General features: G+C 44.7%; 1 protein-coding gene across 3 annotated transcripts in view; it reads left to right on the plus strand.

Moving 5' to 3' along the window:
- Positions 1 to 298: 298 nt before the first annotated feature.
- The window catches only part of tab3 (TGF-beta activated kinase 1 (MAP3K7) binding protein 3), a 29063-nt gene continuing 5665 nt past the window's right edge, over positions 299 to 23696 (plus strand). Inside the window, exons 1-5 of one of the 3 annotated variants that reach the window (XM_015364300.2) lie at positions 299 to 408; positions 12013 to 12196; positions 16542 to 18003; positions 21415 to 21575; positions 23074 to 23167. In XM_015364300.2, coding sequence (XP_015219786.1) covers positions 12095 to 12196; positions 16542 to 18003; positions 21415 to 21575; positions 23074 to 23167 — 1819 coding nt within the window. In that variant the 5' untranslated portion in view covers positions 299 to 408; positions 12013 to 12094. The other 2 variants (XM_015364302.2, XM_015364301.2) reach the window with 2 other exon arrangements.

Below are 23696 nucleotides of genomic sequence, written 5' to 3' on the forward strand. Positions count from 1 at the left end.
GCCGTCTTTCGTGGTTCGTCGGCGCAGTTTGCACAATAGCCTGCAGTTTCTACAACACGAAACGGACGAAGCCGGGTGTACTCCTGACCCGTTACGACATGTGCATGCTAACCCGGTCATTACTTTATGGTAAAGCATTCATGTGATACTCGACGCGTCTACGGAACTTGTTCGACAGAAACTCCCGCTTCCCTCTGTCACTTTTAAACCACCCCCCCCTCCTCCGTCTGTCATGATCTCCCGTCCAAACCGCGGGCATGTCTCTCTTCCGGGTGGCCGAGCCGTAATCTCGCGATACTCCCAGCACCCCCCTTCCCCGCCGCCATGTTGTGAATTTGGTTGACGTCGGTTCAGGGCCTGCGTCGTGATCCAGCAGCCGGGATCCAGAGTGGAGTAGAACCGGACAGCGTAAGACGCCGAGCCGACCCCCCCCCCTTCCCCCCTCCCCGCTCGGTCCGGGGGCCGCGATATTTCCCTGGTGCATGAAGGCTGTGAACCAGATTGAGTCATGGCAGGAGGGAGAGAGTGAGAGTACGGTAAGAACTGCACTCAAACCTGCAGCCTGCAGCTGGTAATAATAATATAATAGTACTTCTAGTAATGGGGAGGGGAAGGGGGGGATACTGAGTATCTCCGCCTTTCAGCCATCGTCATTACAATGTAACATAAAAGTGTACCGGGTCCAGGAAGGGGGATCTGAGTCTCAGCTTCACAGTGTGGTGTTTTTTAATCGTTTTTTTGGGGGGGGGGCTCTTTTTTTCTTCTTCTTGTTGTTTCTGTTGTTGTGGGGTCTGATAATGAGTGTGGGCGATTGCCCAGCACTGCGGATGCACTCCTCGGTGCGTCCGCATCGCACGCCGGCCGGAGGTCCGCGGTGGCGCCTGGTGATGTCCAGGGACCCGCAGCTTGTGTATCGCTCCGTCGGTGCCGCGGTGTGTGTTCGCCTCCGCCAAGCTCCCGAAAGGCTCACCTTTCAGGCTTGCAGGTGGGGGGACAAGTGTCTTGAATGCCCGTCCGGGGTTTGCTTTGCCACAGTTCGTGAGGAAAAGCGATGTCCGGACAGTAACTTTGCACGCACTGGTTTGTTTCCACCACCACCCCTCCTCCTCTCTTTCCTTTGAATTCATCCCTCTGAGCAGCTCGGCAGACGGCGGCACGGCGAAACGGGTCTCTTTCCGTCCAGCCCTGGCCCCGTCTGCCCCTGCCAGCCCTGGCAGGTGTGTGCGGTGCGGCTTGGGCAGGCTCATCGTGCGTGTGTGGCGGAGTCTGGAGCCAATGCCAGTTTTAACGTAGCTGGAAATAATAACGCGAATGGGTGTAAAAACGAAGGGTTCCGTTGCCCTTATGTGCCATCAAGAACTTGTAGGCCTGCCGTCTTGTTCACGGCATAGACGGTCGCTGTAACAAAGGCTGGCTGTCAATGCACGGGCTGAACTTCCTTTAATCACCGCTTCGTGCTGCGTTATCTCAGAAAGGGGGGAGTTGTGCCACTGAGGTGCGGTGGCATCATCACATATCGTTTGAGCTGACAGCGGCCCATCGAGCCGCTGTCCCTGATGCTTCCCGGCACGGAGAACAACGCGAATCCCGCTCTGTGTTTGTTTGTTTTTTTTTTGCCCTGGTCCCGTTGTAGTCTGCCGGGGTATTTCGGCGCTGGGGCTGTCAGCGGGGTCAGGTGCAGTAGCTCCTCGGCCTTTGTTTCCATGGCGCTGGGGCTCTGCTCTGCAGCAGCACGGCCCCCCGCATGCTGTGTCGGGGTTTGTGATTGGCCAATGGCGTGGCCCCCTTTTTCCTGGCACCAGCTGTGTGGCCATGCGGCTGGCTCTCACCCCCTGCAGGCGATACTTCATTATTTAGGAGGTGTCTCCGGCGCCGCTGCCCCGGATGGTGCAGGTGATGTGGGTGCATTCCTGTTGGAGACCAGCGGCCGGGGTGCCCAGTGTCAAAGCTGGAGCCTACCACAGCGGGCACTGTGCTCCTGCAGGACTGTTAGGGTGCTCATCTGAGCCGTGCAAAATTGGGCAATTTTGCGTATTTGATACCGCCAATAGTGGAAGTGGATAGTGGAAGAGCCTTTGCTGTGTTAAACAGTTGCCTCGTGTCACCGTTTTTCACAAGCCCGTAGGGCCACCAGCACCTACTAGGACTTTTTATCAATTCCAGGCAAATGCTGGTGCAACCAAATCACCTGAAGAAATCATCAAAACTATTGCCCTTTCTTTTTACCCCACTTGTAGCGTTATCCTGGTGTGTGGTGACGCTGTAAGTATCAGGGGAGCATTAAGCTGGAGCTCCAACCTGGGCAACTGGTTATTCATGTAAAATGAGTAACTCTGGATCCAGCAAACGGATGTTTAGAGAGACTGCCTCTTTAATGAAAGATTGATTTTAAACTCCAAAACAAAATGTGCATCGGCTATTGTGTAGATCAGATAACATTTCTGTTCTTCTTTTCTGTATGGAAGAGACTGATCAAGTACTCTCACTGAAGCCCAGCAGTAGCAAAACTGGGGTTACAAATTTTGCAGTCCAGATTCCTCTTGCAGCACCTACACAGAACTTCCCCTTTAACCAGCGAATGTTTTCCTGTGCACGCTGTAGGGTGAGTTTGCTGTGGCAGTTGGGGACTGTCATGCCCATGGCATTGCCGCAGAAATGGGGGAGCTTTTCTCTTAATGGCCCAAGGCAGGGCACAAACCCGTCGGCCACAGGCGGTATGAAACACTCTGGGCTGCTCTGCCACTGTCATGGAAAAAAGTTCACTTTCCAGCCTGAGTTTTTTTTTTCTCCGTCAAGTTTCAATGGAAGCGATTCAAACGAGGCGTTGTTTGAAGCATTTATTTACTTTAAATAAAATGAGAGCTTATCTTGTGGCTCAGACCAGTTACGGTCCAGAGCTGCAGACTGGCCGTGGGCTCGAACGAGAGGATTCTTTCAGCTGCGGGGTCCTGTGAAATGATTGGGCCGGGCAGGCTCTGCAGGTGCTGTTTGGGGTCTTGCTTCAGCTGGAGTTGTACACAGGTGCTCCTCCTGTTCTCTTTTTTACGAGCTGCATTAAATAATAAAGTACAGCACTGGAGATATCCTCCTTGCCTTTGAACTTTAATGTAATCATAAGCTTGAGCACACAAGTGACTTATAAAACCGTTCGTGTGGTAAGGATCCAGTGCCTTTCATCTCAAAAAGACGAGTTTAGTCTTTTTCCTGGCTGTAGCTAGCAGTTTCTCCCAGTCTGTGGCAGAATCGCTGCACTAGAAGACGACTGTTGTGCTCAGTTTTAAAGCATCTGAAGAATCTCTGTCGCCTTGTGTGTTTTTACCTGTGTGAGAGTTTGGATTGTGTTTTTTAAATGAGAGGGAGGAAGTTCTTTTAAGTCTTGAACAGAGAAGACTATCTGAAAGAATCTTCTTCTTTCAGGCAATGACAAAGACAATGAAGTGGGTGTCCTCAGAATAAACATAAAACGGGGGTTACAAGTGGAAACTATCTGGAAGGGTATTTAAAACTGGGAACAGGGGGCACTTCTCTCCCAAAATAATCATGGAAATATGAAACAATATACCCAGCTGTGAGGTTGATGCCCATACTCTGGCTTCATTCAAGAAGAAGCTGGGTGAGATCCATAGACCACTTATCTACTAACTAAAACACAGGCTGTGTGGGCTGGATGGCCCCCTCGTGTTTGTCACTGGTTATTTTGTAGTCGGGCCTAGATGTGTCAAAGGAGTAAAGCAGAGGGTAACGACAGGCCGACTGTAGTGTGGTCCTGCAGGCGTGTGATTTAGTTAGCCAGGCTCAGAGGGTTGTAGCCCTCGCTGGGGAGATGCTAAGGGTTATAGGACGGCAGACAAACAACATACCTTGACTTAGAAAAGGAAGAAAGAACCTTTGATTCAAATCAAAATTTCAAACCCTTCTCCAGTACCCCAGTGATAACCCAATATACTCCTTCCTCATCTGGAGTTTTGTGTGCTTGCAGTCAGACAAGCTCGGTTCATCGTCTTCCTTTTATAATGGAAGAGTAGTGCAGTTCTGTGTGTATTTCTTTCGTAAAAGGGCATATTTATTTTGGTTTGAAAGGTGTGATAGGTATACCCACCGTGTATGTATATATATACAGTATAGCAGAGGGTATTTCATTATCCGCAGACACTTGAGGAATGTATCTTCCTCAAATTAGGAGGACCGGTTACAGGCCAAGAGATTTAGTCGTAGCCCCCACCATTAAAGAAGGAAAGCCATTCTTGTATGCATGAACAAAACAGAGGCCCCAGTGGCTGTTTGAAGGTATGATGCATGTTTTGTAGCTGTTAAGTTTGACGTTTTTGCCTTTCAGCATGAAAATAATTATAATAATATTGAATATTTAACGTACTTTTCATCCTAGAAGATGCCAAAACGTTTCGCCACTTGCCTTCACAATCAAGGTGGCGTTTTTAGAATTCCTCTTTCATGTTTGATGCTTTCAGGTGATAAGAGTGAGACAACTGCATGCGGAGTCCTGGACTCTGCAGCTTCAGAAGAGCAAAGCTAACACTGTGCTTCTGTTGTATCCAGTTGTCTTGTGCTAGAAAGTATGGTCAGCTTGACCTGCAGCACAGATTTAAGGCACTCAAAGTAGCACACATAATATACCAAGTCTGCCTCTGCTATGAAGCAGCATTTCTGTGTGTGTTTTTCATACCCGGTAAAAGTTTATAGGACCTATAAAAGTGTCCTTAATGTAAAACCTTTCAACTACTTCAGATCCACAGAGAGTCTCATTTGGTGCTCTGCGGTTAAGATAATTGTTATCCTTGGTGTTTACAGTAAACAAGCGTGGTCAACCCTTGAGAACAGGAACTTGGGAAGATCGGGATAAAATGCGTTTTCTGTCTGTCTTGCTGTTGGATAACTTTGCGAGTATAAACTAAACTGGCAAACGTGTTTTTAAAATTACACTAGTGAAAATAATGGGGAAAACCTGCTCCACTTGCCGATTAGTGAGCACCTGGCTCTAGTTGCAGCAGATATTATAAATCTGTCCCTGTTAGTATTGGCTTTTAGTGATTGTAAGAATCCATGTAAGGATATCTTCCCCTCTATAAAATTACACTTCTGTTCTGTAATTTTAAGAGCTACAGTTAACAGTTTATACTCGAGAAAGAATGACAAGTAAAATAGACAGGATTTTGAGTAATTTTTAGGTGACTTTATTTTTAATTTTCCAGTTGTAACCGAATTTAGTAAATCTGGTCTCTTTGGGAGATTAATTTTGTATTCGCTTTCCTTTTTAATTTGTTGCAGAAAATAGGACATTACTTTACCAGGAGTCAGATATTTCTCTTCTTGAAGGAGTTCTTTAAGAACCATTTTGTACCAGAATACTGTGCTTTAGCTCTCACCAATGAGATGGTGTCTGCTCCTTTTAGTTTTTGGTGTTTATTTTAACAAATACACCAATCCTGCTCACTTCTCTCATTGCCTGTTGCATCTTTTAGCTGACATACATGAACAACAGACATCAAGGCTACAGTCTTGGGCTGTAAAACATTTCGGAATGAAAAGGATGGCCTGGGGGCAATAGAGCCAGGATGCATTTATGTATCTATCCTGGAATAAAAGGAGACGAGCAGTAAATAAATTAAAATATATACATTTTATAAATAATAAATAAAAAAGGCCAGTAAGATTAGCTTTATACCTGATTTTAAGAACAAACGAATGATGGAAATGAACTTAGATTTTAGAGCAGAACCATTTGTTTTTGCACAGAGAACAGTCAAGTTCTAAAACACCACTGCCGGAGGAACTGCTTTAGAATACTCTGAGCTTGTAGCTGCTCTGCAGCAGGACATCACCTTGGCAGTTTGATTCATATTCAGGGTCTGTTTCTGCGGGGCATGACCTCTGCCAGGTCGAAGGGAAATAAGTGACACAGTGAAACGGCACAACTTAAAATTCCCTGCTTTCCTGTAGTGCCGCATATAAACAACTGAATCTGGAGAAGTGCCTAGGCTGTACCTATTCTTTCGCTTGGACTACCCAAGGCTTTCATTTTCAGTCGGATAATGCTTTAAGTGTTATGTTTCGGTTCAGGCTGTAATTATCGGAGCTGATTTAAGAACAATTAAAGGGTCCATAATTCTCTCACCTTGGATACCCATTGTAATTATTGCCTCTCTGGGGTGAAATGAGAGCATGGGTGGGTGTTAATGAAAGTTTAATCATCTTTAATGCATGCTGAGTATCTGCAGGTCATCAGTATTTGATCGCACCCCTCTGAGCAATACAGGGCAACCAAAAGATAAGGTAAGGAATCAAGGACATGAATGCAGTTGAGTCGTTTGTCAGTAAATCTGGTTCTTGGTTTAGTTGTTTACTGTTCTGGTCCACGATGGACACTGGCTTGTGTTCTGTGTGAGTCAGACGCTGATCATGACAATGAGTAAAAAGCCTACCCAGACATCTCTAGGCACTGTCATTGAGTCCTGTAGAGGCGGGTGCCCTTGGGAGACAGGTGAGGTTAAATTGCATATATTTGAGAGAGAACTTTTTCAACAGAAGTCCTGTTCAAATGATACCAGCCATCTCCGCAGTTTTTTCCTGGGTCATGTCACTAGCCCGCTGTGAACAGGATTCCCCATGCAGCGAAGCACCAGCAAAGCGAGGACTGGGATTAGGATTCATTGGTCAACAGGATCAATTGGTCAGTCTGAATGGGGTGACAAAATCAGAGCTTTATGTCAGCCCTTTGTACCTAGAATACATACAGTATGAGTCTCAAGTAGCCTAATTAAATTTTGTTTTTCTATAAAATACTATGATTTTTAATGCCGTAAAAAAGTTAAATTTGACTATTGTTTGAATATTGTGTTCTTTATGGCAGCTTCTCTCCACTTTGCTAGGCTGTACCATGAAACATCACCGCTCCGTGACAACTGGGGGTGGTTCCCTTCAGCGGACTCCCCTCCGATGCGGACTTCAGAGAAGGGCACATTCAGGGCCCTTTGGGGGGCGCTGTTGAGCACCCTTGTGAAACAGATTTGGAAATGGGACGCCCCGAGTCCTTGCAGACCGAGCGGGAACACGCACGTGCGGGGGATGAGACCGCACGAGTGTGTGTTGGGACACGGCCTTGGGGAGAGAGGGTGTGTTTTAGATCAAGACGTTAAGATGCTCGGAACCAGCTGAACCCGATGGGTCTCCTGGTATTTGTAGCCTTATGCTCTTGCACTTTTTAAAGGGGGGTTTGATTGCCTTGATTCTGCAGGCCGCCAGTGTCTGTCGATCAGACTGATGTAGCGTGTTTATGGACTATGGTGACATTTGTATTGTGAAGGAAATCGAGAGAAGGCCAAAATAAAATGTGCTAAGTAGCGGGTATTTTTGGGTATAAAGGCCTCCGTCTTAAGTTATTTATTCAGAGACTGAAACACTGGCTGGGGGGTAAAGAATGTCAACAGAAACATGCCTTTTTTTTCCTTTGCAAAGCTGCGGTAGTTATACTCCACTTGTAAGGATCCTTTGCAATAGTGTTGTGTAAAGCTGTTACTTTTAGGGGCTTACTTTTATTGTCTAATCCCTTGGATCATGGGGATTTTCCTCTAACTTTTGAGTCTGTGCCAAACACTTTGATTTATTGAAGAGGGAACCTGCTAGTGAAATTTCTCCTAACGTATTAGAAGCCCGGGTGTCAGCTGGACAGTAGGTCTGTCAGAATTATACTATAGCTTACCAGACAGCAACTGTTCTCCTTCGTGAATCTCAAAGATTCTTTACTCAACAGGTTTGATGTTGTTCTCACTTATTTTGTGGTCTTAATTGGAGTCTCGAACACTTTAATTTTGCTGTTCATACATAGTTATTTTTGCAGTGTTTCATGTGGGTTGTGTGTTTGCTGTTTTCATTCCAGGTTGTTAAGTGCAGGCAAGCTGTGGTTTACAGAGCGGTAAAGGAAGAACTGAAATCTGAATCAGTCAGTGCGTAGAAATAATCTGCAGGAGACTCTCAATCTCGTGCTTTAGCCTGACGTTGGCAACAATGAAGACCTCATGGTGAAAATGTACGTTTCAAGTGGCCAGGATGTGAGACGCCCCCAAAGTTCACCCCTTTTGGGTCAGTATTGCAGAACAAAATGCTTGTTTACAGATGAGCCGTTGCTGTCTGCAGTACATACCAGTTTTGCTAATGGGGTAGAAATGCTTCCTGGTTTTTGTGATATTTTGTACAGAATGAACATGTTCAGTAAACGCCCTTCAGAGACCTAAACGATTGGAATCAGATTGGAAACTAGGCTGGGTCTCACCCGCCCACTTTAGTCTTGTTTGTGTTTGCCTGATTGCACTGTTCAGAGGAGCACTCTTTCCTTCAGCAGTGTTCTAAATTTAGCAGTGAGGGAAGAGTTCAGGGGATAATGGGAAGGGTTTAGAGATGGCTGAAGCAGATAAAACCATAACCCTGAGCTTTCACTTAACAGCTGTGCTATAGATTCACCCACAAATTCATTAATGCTGTCTGCCAGGAACTGGGGCACACAGCAGTGGCCTGGCTAGAGGTTTGTAGCAGTTTTAAGTCCTTAAAGTAAAATCATTTTTGTGGTTGAGGTTTGTATCCAGCAGTCTTTGCTACATAGTAGTGGAGTCTTGCCCAGCCTGACCCAAGAATGTTTTGAATTTAGTTTAATATTCAGGATTAAAATATTTATCATGTGCTTCTACGTTTCGGAAAAGAGAGGATTTTAGTCTGCTTTACCCTATTTTGCATTCTGTTCTAGGTGATTTATGGACCATTTATTGAATTGTTGGGAAAAAATGGGGTTGGGGTTTGCTTATTGCTGAAGTGAATATTTTCCAAATGATGCCACAAACCGGTAGTGAGCAACAACAAAAAGAATCCGTTTTCTCTGTCTTTTACGTCATGGTTGTAATTCTTTTTTATGTGATCACTTGGAAGTTTCGAAATCGATGAAGAACTCAACTTTATTTCACCTTGAGTTATTCTTCTCTCTTGAGTTGATCCCAAACCTCCTGAAGGGTGGCTATGAAAGCTTTCTCTGCGCTTGTAAGAGCGGCCTTTTGTAAGCCGCACAGGAGCGTCTTTCCCTGCAGGCTGACTGTGGATCGCTTTCATGTTTATCCATCTCATCCCCCCTGGCCTCGGGGCTTTGGCTTCATCTCGGACACCCGCCTCGGGGCAGAGGGATTATCTGTGCCGAAGACGAGGGTCTTCTGCCTCTGCTGTTCTTTGTTTCTCTGTATCTCTTCTTCAATGGGCCTGTGTTGGTACAACAGCAGCGCCTGCTGACACCGCAGTACTGCGTCAGTTCAGCTAACTTCACGTTAACTGCAGAGAAAGTGTTTTCGCTTAGTGTTCAAAATGAGTGATAAAAGTTTCCATGATCGGTGCCTACAATCTGTTTTCTGGCTGCATTGTACTTTTAACACACAAGGTCTTTTTTTTTCCTGCATGCGTGACTTTTCTTTCGAGTAGTAGCAGTAAAGCAGGAATCCATCTCCACTTTTTTTTGCAAAGGAGCGTAAAATGGGAACTTTTTTAGACATTCTTCAACATCTCTGTCAGGATACAACATTTGTTGTATGATTTATGCTTTCAAGTGCCATTTAAGAACAAAGGATTTGATTTTGTGTCCTGGAGTTTGCCTGTATATGCACAAAGCAATGTGCATTTATTGGAAAATAAAGTAATTTTAAGTATTCATTAAGTATTCAAATACAGTGTTAATCTTAATTTTATTTTAGCTGCTATAGGAGCACATTCAAGTGTAGCTTTTGTTGCAGATGAGCCAAAGTAATCCAGAACATAGAACAGGAGAAATAGCCCTGGAACTGCAGTAGAGTCTTCTCATGAAAATGTACTGATGCATGCGGTCAGCATTTTTAAATTGGCAACAAAGCCATTGGCTCAGGGAGAACAGAATGGGCTTTCACACGTTACTGTGCAGCAGGACCTGCAGTATTTGGTATCTGTTTAGATTAACTTTCAGAATGTTTGACTGACCTGAAAGGTAGCGTGGGCATCCAGAATTTCTAGTTTGTACATTTTACAAGCCAGCATTCTTGAGATCTCTGCTGCTTCCCACAGTATGCTTATCACCTGAAGGATTCAGATCAGGCTGTAGCACACAGTTAATCTGTAATTATATGAGAAAGCATTATTCAGATTGACATACTTGTTCAGAGAGCTGAAACTAACAACTTTGTGTACCAGCACATTCACTTCTGGTAGCTTTTGTGTACGATATAAATAGCAAGGATCAAAGTCCTTAGCAACTGAGCTCCAGTAATAGCCCGTCATATTACTATGCTGCTGTGTAATCCCACACCTTAAGGACACTGCCATTATGAACATGTAAAGATGTGCACACTTGCCTCTGAATAAGAAAGCTACAACCTTTTCTTGTAGGGTATCCCTGGGTGCTGCCGATTTAAATGCTCAAACATTGTAAGGGTGTGCAACGACTTATGTTTTCCCGAGCCTATAAATACCAGTTATGAATTTAATGTTGTGAGTTTGTTGTTTTGTTCCATGTCGCATGTGCACAGTCTGGCGCTTTTGTGTGGACGAGCACGCCAGCTGTTGAATGGAATAAAGCAGAGTTGTTTCCCAAGTGAAGTCTGTTCTGTGACAGTACTTGCTCACTCAGGTGTATAGCACTGGTTTATCTCTTGTACTGAGGCAAAATGAGAAACCCTGCAATGCTCCTGAAATGACAGCTTTTCACATTTAACCCCCTCTTATTTATTGTATGCTGTATAATTCTGTTGCTTTAATAACCTCTAATACAACAGCTACATAAAATGTGAACTTGTATATTACTTATTTCCCTCAAAATGTACTGTTCACGTTAGACATTGAGTGTGTTAGTAGCCAGGTGCATGTATAGCACAATAACCTTGGAATTCCAGGTTCATCAGATAATTCACTTTAAGAAACTGGAAAAGGCATTAAATAGTACATTCTGTATACATTCTACACTTCTAACACTCAGCATTTTGTCTCATACAGGACTCCTGTATATACTACACTCACATGCAGCATGTATTACATTTATTTAGAGTGTACCAAGCTCTATGGGGAGCTATGATTTACACCCTTAGGTTTACAGGAACCCCTTCCTGTTGTAAAGAAAACAGTACAGTAGCTTTGATCAGCAAAAGTGTTTTTCTTTGTCAGCTCGCTCAGAGCCCTTGTTCGTGAAATCTGTGAGCTTTTTAATTGCTGCTTTGGGTTCCTGAGATGCTGGGATGGTGCCTGGGTTCCACGTTGGCTGTGCTGTGTATGAACGCCTGCGCTTTAATTAAGCCGTTCCTTTCTGTGTAGCGAGTAGGGATTGTATTTGCCAGGCCTGTGAGACTAGAACAGATTGAATGAGATAGCGTTGCATCCAAGGTCAATTAGGTCACTGCTTGGCTGGAATTGGACTTCTGTGACATGTAGCATTTTTTTTTTATAAGGTGGAGGTAATTTTTAAGCTGGTGCAAATAAAGACTCTGCTTTGCATTACCTCCTGGAGCTGCCTGTGAAGTGACTTATGACGTTACCAAAACGTTCACCTGCTTGTGCTTGCTGTTAAGATACATATTCATATTTCAGCTGCTAAAATCAGTGCAGCACTGTACTGCAGCAGTTTCTCCTCTTCAGTTTAATACATTCAATTTCCTTAACAAGTCAGACTGACTTCTCTTTTTTTAATGTTTAAAATTGGCTCAAGTGATATCCTGCCAATCCTTCCATAGAAGAAGATTCTGTGGCAGCAAAGATTGTGACATCCTTCACTCACGAGGGCTGTTTCTTCTGTATGTGATTTGTATTGTTCCTGAATCAGCGTAACTTCACTGATACTGCGTGCTGTAGATTAGTTCTTGGCATTCATATTTCAGATTGCAGCAGTGTTTGCTGACTGGCTAGGAAAACTGCCAGAACAGAGTCTGCCCTAATAGCACTGTGAAGACACGCTTGTTCTGTACGAAAGGTGAAAGGCTGACAATTACCCTCTGTTTATTTTTTCAGAAGATGAAAGAAGAGCTGGAGGACTGTAGCCATTGGCAGGCCCATTGACTCCCGTTCCCGGTGAAACGCCGGCAGTCCTGGGATGGCGCAGGGCAGTCAGCAGCTGGACTATCAGATCCTGCTCGACCTCAAGCAGCGCTTCCCCGAGATCCCGGAGGGGGTGGTCTCTCAGTGCATGCTGCAGGTACTGAACTGACCATCATGTCCACACTCGCGCATCTTCGCTGCACCCAGCCCCCATCAACGCCCCCCGAGCTCTCGGCATTTCATTGAACAAATCTGGCTTCGGTAAAATTTGTCATACGTGTTAATATTTGTCATCAGCAGGGTGTCTATTGTGACGGTTATAAGCTGTGTAAACCTGGCAGTACAAGCAGGCAATATGTAAAGTGTGCTGTGATCCAGCTTGCATTTGCTGTCTCGTTCTCTGATCGATCTTGCTGAGGTGACGTGAGTCAGGAACTCAGAGCCTTGCCCGCTGTTGGTGGCCCATGTTTTGCTGTAACGTCTTGTCATGCAACGTTAAAAGTCACTGGCAATGAGCACCCTAGATGGCTCTTGACAGCAGTGTAGACTTATTCTCTTGATAACCTGGACAAATGGATTCTTTTCCTACTTGATTTTCAACTGGCTTGACATTTACCTGAAATCACCTCTTCCCAGTCAGCTCATTGTTGAGGTGATTTTGTGCTGATGCAGCAGTCACTCAAGTGTTTTTCAGCACATTACAATTAAATTATTCAAAATGAAGCCAACAACAGGAATATCAATAGACAGTGTAAAAAAAAAAGGGTAAGTTCTGTGAGTGGAAGAATTTATGACAAGAAAGCTTATGAAATCTTTGGATTGTAGGCAGCCTGAATGTACAGATGCTTTGGTTTACAATTATAAGTCATAATGCACTGGAAAGAAGTGGTAGACCATGTGATGCAGTGCATTGCCCTGCAAATGGTTTAGATTGCAGTCTTTCCTGCTCTTGTAAGTATTGCATATCCTGAAATCAACAATGTACATTTTACAGGCCCGGTGTTTGTGTAATCCAAAGCGATATTTCAGCAGGCTGACACAAAACAGAAAAATTGATTACCTGAAGGAGGTGCTATGTGGTACAGTGCTTGCAAGGTTTAAATGGACCAATTTGTACATTTCAACAAACACGGCTGGAATCTACATCTCCTCTCACCTGTCCTAGCAATGAACAGATCAAAGTAACTTTTCTGCATGCTGGTATCCATTAACAACCTCTTTTGCCCTCATTTGTGCTTTGTGTTCAAACTGCGATGGAATCAGCAATGGAATAATCACAGGCATGCTCTAAAATTGTACAGCTGTGGCTTCACTTACATTTAGTTAAGAAAAGAAATAACCAAATCCGCGCTTTGTTAAGATTTAGCTTTTGGCACTAGATTGTTTCAGAAGAGCTGCCTTTCAGCCTTCGTCTTCAGTGTATTTCAGTCCTCCTGTCCAAATTGAAAGCTGCAGCTGTGCTTTATAACAGCTAATGATTGTTGAAGAAGTCTCCTATTATGTCAGCTGAAAAAAAAAAATCATTGTTCATTCTTTAAGTGCCAGACATTTGCTACAACAGTCAGTTTGCCTTTTAGAATGTATACAATTAAAGTGGCCACTGTGTTACGACATACTATTATATAACAAGACATACATTTTTTAAAATTTTGTTGTAGTTTTATTGCAGTTTCAGGCAAACAGCCTTTTCAGAGCTTGGTACAAAAACACTGAGCTTGTTCATTGCAATTCCTAACTGGCTGCACTTTGAAATTTTTCATAGCCCATGTTATGTATGTCTTCTTAATGACACAAAGCACTGAAATAAGAAACAGTTGAAGAGCAGCACATTCTTTAATGGAAATGGTTTGCCTCATTTTTGGTTTTCTTCATATTTATGCTTGATATTGTCAAGATCCTAAATATAGCTACTTCAGTCAGAGCAATAGGCTTATTTGAAATTAAGAGAGATTAACATGATGTATGCTTGGAAAACTTACATTCTACAAAATGATTAAACCAAAGCCTGACATTTTTAAAATGTGTTAACATTTGAGTTATAAAAACACCAGCGGAATTGTGCAAAGCTATAGTCGACAAGAAAACAAAGTGAACTTGTCGTAAGTAGTGACAGGAAACACTTTGTTTTTAGTATCAGTAATATTGAGTTCCAACAAAACTATCACACACAGCCTTTATATACAAAAAGATCACAATTAAATGCTGTGTTTTTTTAATTGCCCTGCCTTCTGTAAAATATAATTATAATATCACCATGTTTAATCTGTAGCCTCTTCAAATACATAGGATCCATCTATGAAGAAAGATACGGGCTTTATATTGATGTGATGGATGTTTGCCCAGTATGCCTTCCAGCACGTAGGGGCAGCAACATCCTGTTGCTGTTTCCGTAACATTCGTTTTTTACGGGTCAGGGCTGTTAGCCTTGTGCCCAACCTCCAACACGGAGGACCTGACGCCCGAGATTCAAGTCATGCTTTACCAACAGAGCTAAATGGGGCCCCTTTATATTGATGTAGTAAAACAATACATTTTGCATGCCCTTGTGTACAAAGCAAAACAATTCTAGGAAAAACCCATTCTAAATGGGGGGGGGGAAATGAAAACTTAAGAGAAGAATTAAATATCGAAAAACAATTAAAATCATACCATCATTAACAGTTTTGGATGGTAAGTGTTGAAATTGGAAAGAAAGCAATTAAAGGTCTATTGTTGCATGATTACAAAGTTTAATGAATGTGTTAAAACATGTTTTAATACAAGCATCAAAATAAAGTGCTGGTAAGTATCATTTATCACAAGCTCATGGTCATAGTATTTTTATTAATGACGTGGAAGCAAAATTCCACACAAAATAGCTGTTAAAACAACAGAATGTTGCAGTGTTTTGGGGAAAAAAGTAATTGGCATTAATCCAGTCTGCAGACATTTAGGTTTAGTGGTAGGAATGTCCTGTAACCCTGGCTTATGAAAGAAGTCTTGCATTCATTTCCAGTGTTTTCCCTGAAACACGTTTATGAGAATATATTGCCAGGGTATCCCACACGTGTCACAGAGCCTGCTACCAAACAGCCTTGTCTTGTAGTTATCAAACAGCCTTTTGTCCTATCAGTCTCTTTTGTCAGAAAATGGAGAAATTTTTACACATCACCACAGGCATATAACAGGTCTGTGGGGAGATTACTTTTCTGGATGTTCTGGGGAGTAACCCATTGCACAGGATCCAAAAATCCAAATCTTTGGATCAATATCAAACTCTGCTGCTCTGGAAAAAAAAACATCCACTACGAAACAGTTCATTTCTACCGGTGTAGAAAAACTTTGAAAAATTAAAACAAGGCTGAACTTGACCTCATATGTTTAATTGCAATTGGAAGCTATTGTAATAAAGAAAATTGTTCTGGATATTTAATAATTCGCATTACTAAAGAGAACAATAAAAGGGATTAAGCTGTTACAGAATAGAAAGATGCAAATAATTACAATTCAATGCATTAGTTCTGATGGGCATTTAATAGCACTTGTTACTGGCTGAGGTTTAAGGTTAATGACTGCACACAATATGAACACCTCATTTGGCACTGTAATTGCAGTTAAAACTGAGAGGTGACATGAGGATTATTGTGTGATTGCATCCTGTTAGGTTATAATGGGTTGTTTTTACTTAAGAAAGATTTGACAGTTCTGCCCTTACATTTGGTGCTGTGGCTTCTGCTTACTAATTCTGTTTGTTATGATGTAGTACTATGGTCATATTTATTTCTCTTCACCTGGTTTTTGTTTGATTTTTGTTTTTCAACAGTTGGCTGAACAGCAATTAGTCTAAACTCAGAGCATTGAAAAATGATAAGAAATGAGATGGCAAGATGCCACTGAAGCCAATGCGAGTTTTGCACATTAATGTCTTGTTCTTTGTATTTTAATTGTATATTTCAAACACAGCTTGTAAATTGTATCCTTTTCGCCTGGGGTCAGCATACTGCTTTCTGCTTCAGATGTATGTAAATGGCCTATCATTTTGATGAATGTAATCTTAATTGTGTCTACATTCGCTGTCAGAGCTGTATCAAAGATGGGCTGTATTTGCTCAGAGCAGTTCCCAGTCAGATAACATGCTTCTTTTGCACTATTCTTTAAAATGCAAGATAATGTCTTTCTATATTCCACAGAACTCTTTATACTATCCAACGTGTTTGTTACTCAACGTATCGAGTTTGTCCACACAAGTAGAAAGTAAGCAGTACCCTAAAGGCAGACTGGCATCATCCACGGTGTTTAAACTTCTCCGAAGAGCAGGAATACATGACCGTTTGTGTCTCTGATTCAACTGAAATATCTTCTCCGTGATGCTAAGCTAGTAAAATGCAAGCCAGAAGGCCTGTGCCCATTGTGAAGATAAACCGATAAACTCGCCGATACTGTGAACGGCTCTTGGGACCGTTTCTTTATGATGACCTGTGCAGGTCCCCTCTGCTGAGCTCTGCGGTTTCTTCCCTTTCCAGAACAACAACAATCTGGAGGCCTGCTGCCGGGTCCTGTCGCAGGAGAGCAGCAAGTACCTCTATGGGGAATACCACAGCCCGGAGGAGGGCAGGCTGAGCAGGAACCACATGCTGCACATCAACCTGGGCATCCACTCCCCCACGGGGTACCACACGGGGGACGGGGGCAAGGCCAACGGCGGGGGGCGGACGCTGGTGCACAGCTCCAGCGATGGCCACATCGACCCGCAGCGTGCTGGAGCCGCGGCAGGAGGAGGGGGCGCTGGGGGGGCCACGCAGCACCAGATGGTGTCCCTGCTCCAGGAGACCCACTCCGCCCCTGCCATCGTGGCCCCCTCGCCCGGTTACAACCCCTTCTTCGTGAACGACCAGGCACGCACAGCGGGCACGCCTCCCCCCGGGCCCCCGGCCCTGCAGGGTCTCTCTCCCACCCTGACCCCGGTCGCCCGGTACGCCCTGAACCCGATCACCGTCACCCTGTCCCAGAGCATCCCCTCGGCTCCGCGCGCCTTGCAGATCCCCGGCTGCCCCTACCCCGCCGCGGGCAATGCGGTTTACATCCGGCCCGCCTCCTCCCAGAGCCCACAGGGCTCCCCCTGGCACTCCCCCACGGCGCAGTGCCACATGCAGCCCTACAGCCAGCAGCCGCCCCACGCAATGCCCGTCTATCAGGCGCCTCCCTACCAGTCTCCGTACCCCTCCAAGCAGATGCCCCAGACGGCTTACCGCTCCCCTCCCCCCTCTCAGTTCCCTTCGCCTTACAGCTCCCCCCAGCACCAGACCTCCCACGTCTTCATGCCCATCAGTCCTCCTACAATGTCACCCCTTCCGTACCACCCCCAGCAGCAGCAGCAGAGCTTCCAGCAGCAGCAGCAAGGCCAGCCCGTCTCCTACATCCCCTACCTGTCAGCCAAGGGCTCTCTCAAGAATCAGATCGAGATCACCCTGGAGGCACCCCAGAGAGCTCACAATCGGAGCTCCTCTCCCGTGACCAGCCAGCAGCAGCAGCAGAGGGGGCAGAACACGCTGTACATCTCGACCAACGCTTCTCCGAGCTCTCCCTCGCGGGGCTTGGCCAGCGGCCAGATGAGCATGTCCGGCCAGTCCCAGGTGGCGTCCTACCACCCCGGCATGTTCATTCACCAGGTCCCCCCCCGCCCGCGGCCCACCTCGTCCCCCCAGCCCGGAGGTGGGGGCGGGGTCCGGGTCACCCAGCCCGGGAACTCCACCTACACCTTCAAGATCAAGGTGTCGCCCGGCAGGCAGGTCCAGCCGCGGCATCTCGAGTCGCCCACGGTGGAGGCGGAGAGCCTCCTGAACCTCGTGGAGCACGGGGAGCACCCGGGCGCCCCGCAGCCGATCCAGCCCATCTCCGCCCTGCCCGGCGCCATCGGCGCCCACGCCGCCAGCCGCTTCCCCAGGAAGTCCAGCTCCGGCTCGGACGACTACGCCTACACTCAAGGTAGGGAAGAGTCTGTGGCTCTGCGTATTCCCAGATCTCCATCCTCCAAGATACCACTTCTTACCTGAACGTTTCTGTGAAACGCAGTGGGATGTGTGCGGGGCATAGAAATGACCTTAGATGTCATTGACATGTTTCAGTCGGGAGTCGTGCTCTGAAGGGAAGCTCGGCTTTCCAGGGCTGATTGACGTGGATATTAAAACACAGTGAAATCATTTCTTTGGAATTGTCTTGCTGGAATTAGCAGAAGAACAAAATGAGCCTGACCAGCTGGCAGCAACGGATTTACAATACCTGTAGGTACTATTCAAACCGAATCCTGTTACCTGCGAGGGATTATGGGGTACACGTCTTCATTTCTAGCCCCACTCAGGCATGTTAAACAGAAAATTGGAGGTCTTCTTTCTTCATGTGGCTACAGGTTAATTGTTATAATTAAGAGGCTTCTGTAGGATTCGGTTGCATATTAGCTTTTAGAAACAACAATTAAAACTAAATATGAGCTGTGCTGGCGATATCTGACATGTCCCCCAGGTGAAACCGTTGTTTGCTTTCTTGTGCAGATACTAATTATACAGATTAAGCTGTTTCATGTGCTTTTATCTGATTTTTGTGTTTGCAAAAATGCTTTCATCTTTTTTTATGTTGGGCCATTTGTGGAGTCTTGCCACATTTAAATGAGTGCGCCTAAACAGTGCTAATATCCTGTTTTTCCACAACAGAGGAAGAAAGAGATAGTCGATGTAAGTAAATGTCTGTATTTGAAAAGAACCCCTCTTTATTCCGAACCACTGCACTGGTGAAGCATGAGTGTGTTGAGCATTTGGCATTTCTTCTGGGCAGGGTGGTAACGGGTGAAATAGGGTCACAGGCAGCTCCTTTCAGCCCTCCTCGGAGACGTATACAGTATGCTCCTCCACACTATTCAGCCTGAAGCTTTGATGTTGAAGGACTTCGTTTCTTTTGTTAATTTTTCCTCTTTTGTTGTATCAGCAAGTTTTCATTGTAGACTTTTGGTATGAGTACAGTATCCATGTGGTGCAGGTGACCAAGCTAGCAGTCTTACCTGTGTTTTAATTAATAGGCTGTTGACAGCCTGACTCCTTCCAGTACTGGGTGTCAGGGGCTTTAGGCTCCTAACATTAAGATCAGGAGACTAGTGTGTGGAAGGTATTCATTCACCCCTCCTGTGTGCTATATGTGGTTCAGAACCCTCTACCATATTTCAGTGTGATGAATGAAATATGTTCACAGTTACTAAATGTTTTTGATTTTAGTGGCAGGCAGGACTTTGGACTTTTGGTTGAGCTTAAATCTTTGACCTATTTTCTCTCGCCAAGAAGACATTTTGAGCAAGCGTTCCAGCAGACAGCTCTGTCGTGGCCCAAGGAAGCATGGTGTGATGCGTGTATGCTCATCTTATGATCATCCCCTCTGTAAAATCGTCCAGTATACATTTGGCTCCGCGATACGGATATCTGCAGAGCGGTTTGTTTTCTGGACATCCGCGCTAATTTGTTGCAGCTCGTGACACAGCTGCCGGCACTTGTGCAATGCTTCCTGTGAGAAGAAACAAAAGTGAAAGTTGTCTCTCTGGGGCAGTGGACTGAAGCAGACTGGAAGTGAGAATGCAGGGTGAAGTTATCCCGGCTGTTTTTCACTGCTCAGATCAGAAAGCCTTCTAATTAGTGTTAAGTGCTATGTTCCGCCTTCGCGGCGGTGAGACTTTTCGTTGCCCCCACATTCCAGCAGGCTGCTGTTTATCTCCCGAAATCAGTGCCGCTTGTTTGCAGAGGTCTGCACGTCACATGGTAGACCTCCCTTATTGAAACAGCGGCTCGGCTTTGTACCCGTGGGTACAGCCTGCTTTACCGCAATGTGAAACTCCTCAGTGGGGCTGTGTTTAACGTACGAAGATGGACATTTTGAAGAGTTACTTTCATGGTGAGTGCACACGCAAGTTTGTTTGTTTTTTTCCTCCTAAAACGTTATGAAGACGTGACTTGCTTTACAGTCACGGAGTACTTGGAAACTTGAGAAGGTTTATTTTCCTCTGGGTGAAGGGAGGGGTGTCAGACCGGCAGTGCCGGATTAGACTGGATTAGATTGATATTAAAAAAACAAAACCGTATAATCTCCATCTCCAGTTGAGTGTTTTCTGGCGCTGATGCACCCACTTTCAAGATTTAGTAGTTTAGAATATGACATATTGTTAAAAATGTAATTCTCTTAGGATAACCATTTTGAGTGACTTGAATTTAAAACTTTAAAAAGGGAGTTTACTTTGAAACGTGCTGGTCTGTAGCGAAGCCTTTTGCGAGAGTTTGTTTTCAGAACTTGAGGGGGTGCGCCAGCTCTCCTGTGACCCATGTTTGAAATCTGTGCCGACTGCAGGAAACTCCCTGCATAAGATAAAGACTTTTCCGTAAACTGTGAGGTCCCCTCTGTGAGGTTCTGTCGTCTCCTTCCTCCGGGGCTTCCACATGTGCTTCCAGAAATCACCGCGTTGCCGTCTCTCTACGGGAAAAGTACGTTCCACAAAGCAAACTGATTTGCACCCATCTCAGGAGTTTAGAAATGTGCCGCTAGCTCATGTATGAGCTTTCGATCTCCATTGTCTTATGGAGGGTCGAGAAGCAAACCTTTCCTGTTGAGAGATCTGTGGCAGCCTACTGCCACGCTGTGGCAACGTCTGGGACTACAGCAGGGGGCTGCCTAGACATGGGATCTTTCTCTGTGAATTAATGAAAGCCGACTGCAGCAAAAGTGACAGTAGTTTGCTGTACCACGTTATCATGGCTGCAATTTGTAGTTCACTTTCAAAGCTTATATGCTGTCGTATTGTTTTGAAACAACTGTACCGACACAGCAGAATGAGCATTTTTCTTTATGGTTAGTTTTGGCAAGCAGAGTACTCTTGGTGAATCAAGTCCCTTCATAGTCTTCTCTGTTCAAGATTAAAAACAATCAGTTTTTTAGCCTGTAGTACAAGATTGTTTTAAGTCTCTGGAGTGGACCTTTGTTTCATCTGTTGGGTTTTTCTTGCTTATTGGAAGGGGTGTGTGTGTGTGATTGCATAAAGCATTGTGATCAGTGATGTCACTGTAATAGCCAGATTGCTATTGAGTGAGTATAACAATAGTAACATCTGTGGTGAAGAGTGCAGCCCTTCTGCACCAGCAGGCCAGGTGGGGTTGCTGATCAAGCACAGGAGGAAGTGTAGTGGCAGCAGGTGTTCATCAGTGAAATGGAAGGATTTAGCCTGCTTTGATCACTGCGATCTCAAGGGGGTTCTGATGGCAGCCAAACGGCGAATGAACGGATGAGTCTTTTTCGGAATGGGGTCCGGTGTGCCCCCCGGGACGGGCGATGAGGCGCGAGCTGACGGGCCCTCGCGTCCCATCTCCGCAGCTCTGCTCCTCCACCAGCGGGCGCGCATGGAGAGGCTGGCGAAGGAGCTGCACCTGGAGAAGCAGAAGCTGGAGAAGCTCAAGGCCGACGTCAACGACATGGAGTACGATGCCCTCCGGCGGCGCTTCCGCCGGGTCAACGCCTCCGCCCTCATTCCGCGGGTGAGTCCTCGGGGATCGCCCTGCTCGGGCCTGGGGCCGTCGTCCTCAAGTGCGCAGGAATGGTTTCAGGCCTGTGGTGTGCGGCGTCGGTGCAAGGGCTCTGTTATTCATCTTTCATTTTTCGTCGCCCTTGATGATCTCATCATTAATGAGAAAGCAAGCAGTCATAAGAACATAAGAGAGGCTGCAAAGGAGAAGAATCCAACCGGCCTGCCAGCATGATAGCTAGTAGCTCATTGATCCGGGGATCACGTCCAGGTGTTTCTTGGGAACAGCCAGGGTATCGGCTTAAACTGCACGGTTGGCTAAAGCAACATCGTTAGAGTGTATTTCTTGGAAGGCAGACCTCTTATAGTCTACCCTTGAGTAAGGGTTTGGGCTTTATTCAGATAGATAATTTTTCAAGTGAATATTCTTACAAGATAGGTGGAGCATGTAAAAAAATACAAAGACGTGCCTCACTGATGGGCAACAATTTGATGCACACGAGTGCAGGTGTGTGGAACAGCTCTGGCAGTAGAGATGTGATATCGTCAAACTAGGACAAACAGATAGATATTAACAACCATTAAGACAACTGCACAACCACAATTACATGACATACAGCAGTAACACTAAATGCATGTACTGGTGTATAAATAACCTGCCTGAAACAAATAGGCATTTCAGAGGCCTATATTATACACACACCCCCAAAACAAAGAATGCTAACCCTGTAACCTGAACAATTACGCAATGGCTAAACAGACCAAAAAGCGGGGGGGGGGAATCTTGCTTCCTAAATAAAAGAATGCAGCAAAATCAAATCAGAGTGGGATGTGTCATCCTCTTTGAAAGATGAATCACCAAACTAGGAGAGAATGTTTTTAGTCTAAGGAGTCCAGAATAAAGGCAAACAGAATTTCCTAAAATAAGTAGGATGGTAAACTCTCTCTAACCAGGTTCAAGTGATTTATCAAAAAATCTGGTCTCTGTGATGACTGATCTGAAAAATATGCTTTTTACATGTCACAACATGGTGTTTTTCCTTCTTCTCCGTTTCTCTCTTCATTCTGTTTCCTTCCTGTATTTTCCCTGTTCTGTCTTTCTGTTTTATACAATATTCTGTAATTCTTAAAAGGGCTAAGGGGAAGTTAACGGGATTAAATCTCCAGAAAGTTCCCTTTGATCTTGCCTATAATGCAACTAGATGCATGCCACAAATGAAACCCATTGTTTTCCGAGTTGTGAACTGTCAAAATGTGAATGGCAAATGTTATAGAATTTATGACCCCCATCTGGATTGTATAATATACTGATATTTGCACAGGTTCATACTGCTTTCACTAGGTTAGTATGTAGTTTTCTGTTTCAATGGCTTGTACATTGAGATCGGAATGCTTGAAAAGAAGGCTTTCCTGTATTCTGTGCAATTTAAGGACTTCTTCTTAAATGAGAAAACTTTCACTCATATGCATATTTTAGTACTTGACGTGAGCTTTTTATTATTTTTTGTTAGCCTGAGGAAATGACAAGACTAAGAAGCCTGAACCGACAACTTCAGATTGACATTGACTGTACCTTAAAAGAAATAGATCTCCTTCAGTCAAGAGGTATCAGTATATTGTGATGTCTTTCAAACAGTTGCACACTTTCTGGTGTTCGGCCCCTGAAAAGTCTGTCAGTTAATCTGGTAAAAATTTTGATGTCTTCTATTAAGAACATGCACTCTTTCATTGTTAGACATTTGATAACCATGAAAATGCTAATGCTGAACATCTCAAAATACTGCTATCACCTTTGATGTGACATCTGTTGCAAAACGAGGCAGGATTTCTCCAAGTATCTAGTGAATACAACGGTCTCTTTTTAGGATAGGAAACATTTTCATTTTTATTTGCCGTTAATGTACAGAGAATATTTTCACATTTTTGTTGACTTCTGAATGTCAGGACAGCAGTGATGTGTTCCCTGTAGTACTCTGCATATATCTTGAGCTTGTGATTAAGATTAGCTTAATAATGTGTATATATAGTTCAGTATTTTTTCTCTACATGTCATTCTGGTGTTAATTTAGCACCCCAGTGAATCCAATAGTTTATTTTGAAAGATAAGAGATTATAAAGAAATGTATTGATAATA

Source organism: Lepisosteus oculatus, chromosome 15, assembly GCF_040954835.1.
Source record: "Lepisosteus oculatus isolate fLepOcu1 chromosome 15, fLepOcu1.hap2, whole genome shotgun sequence".
NCBI lineage: Eukaryota > Metazoa > Chordata > Actinopteri > Semionotiformes > Lepisosteidae > Lepisosteus > Lepisosteus oculatus.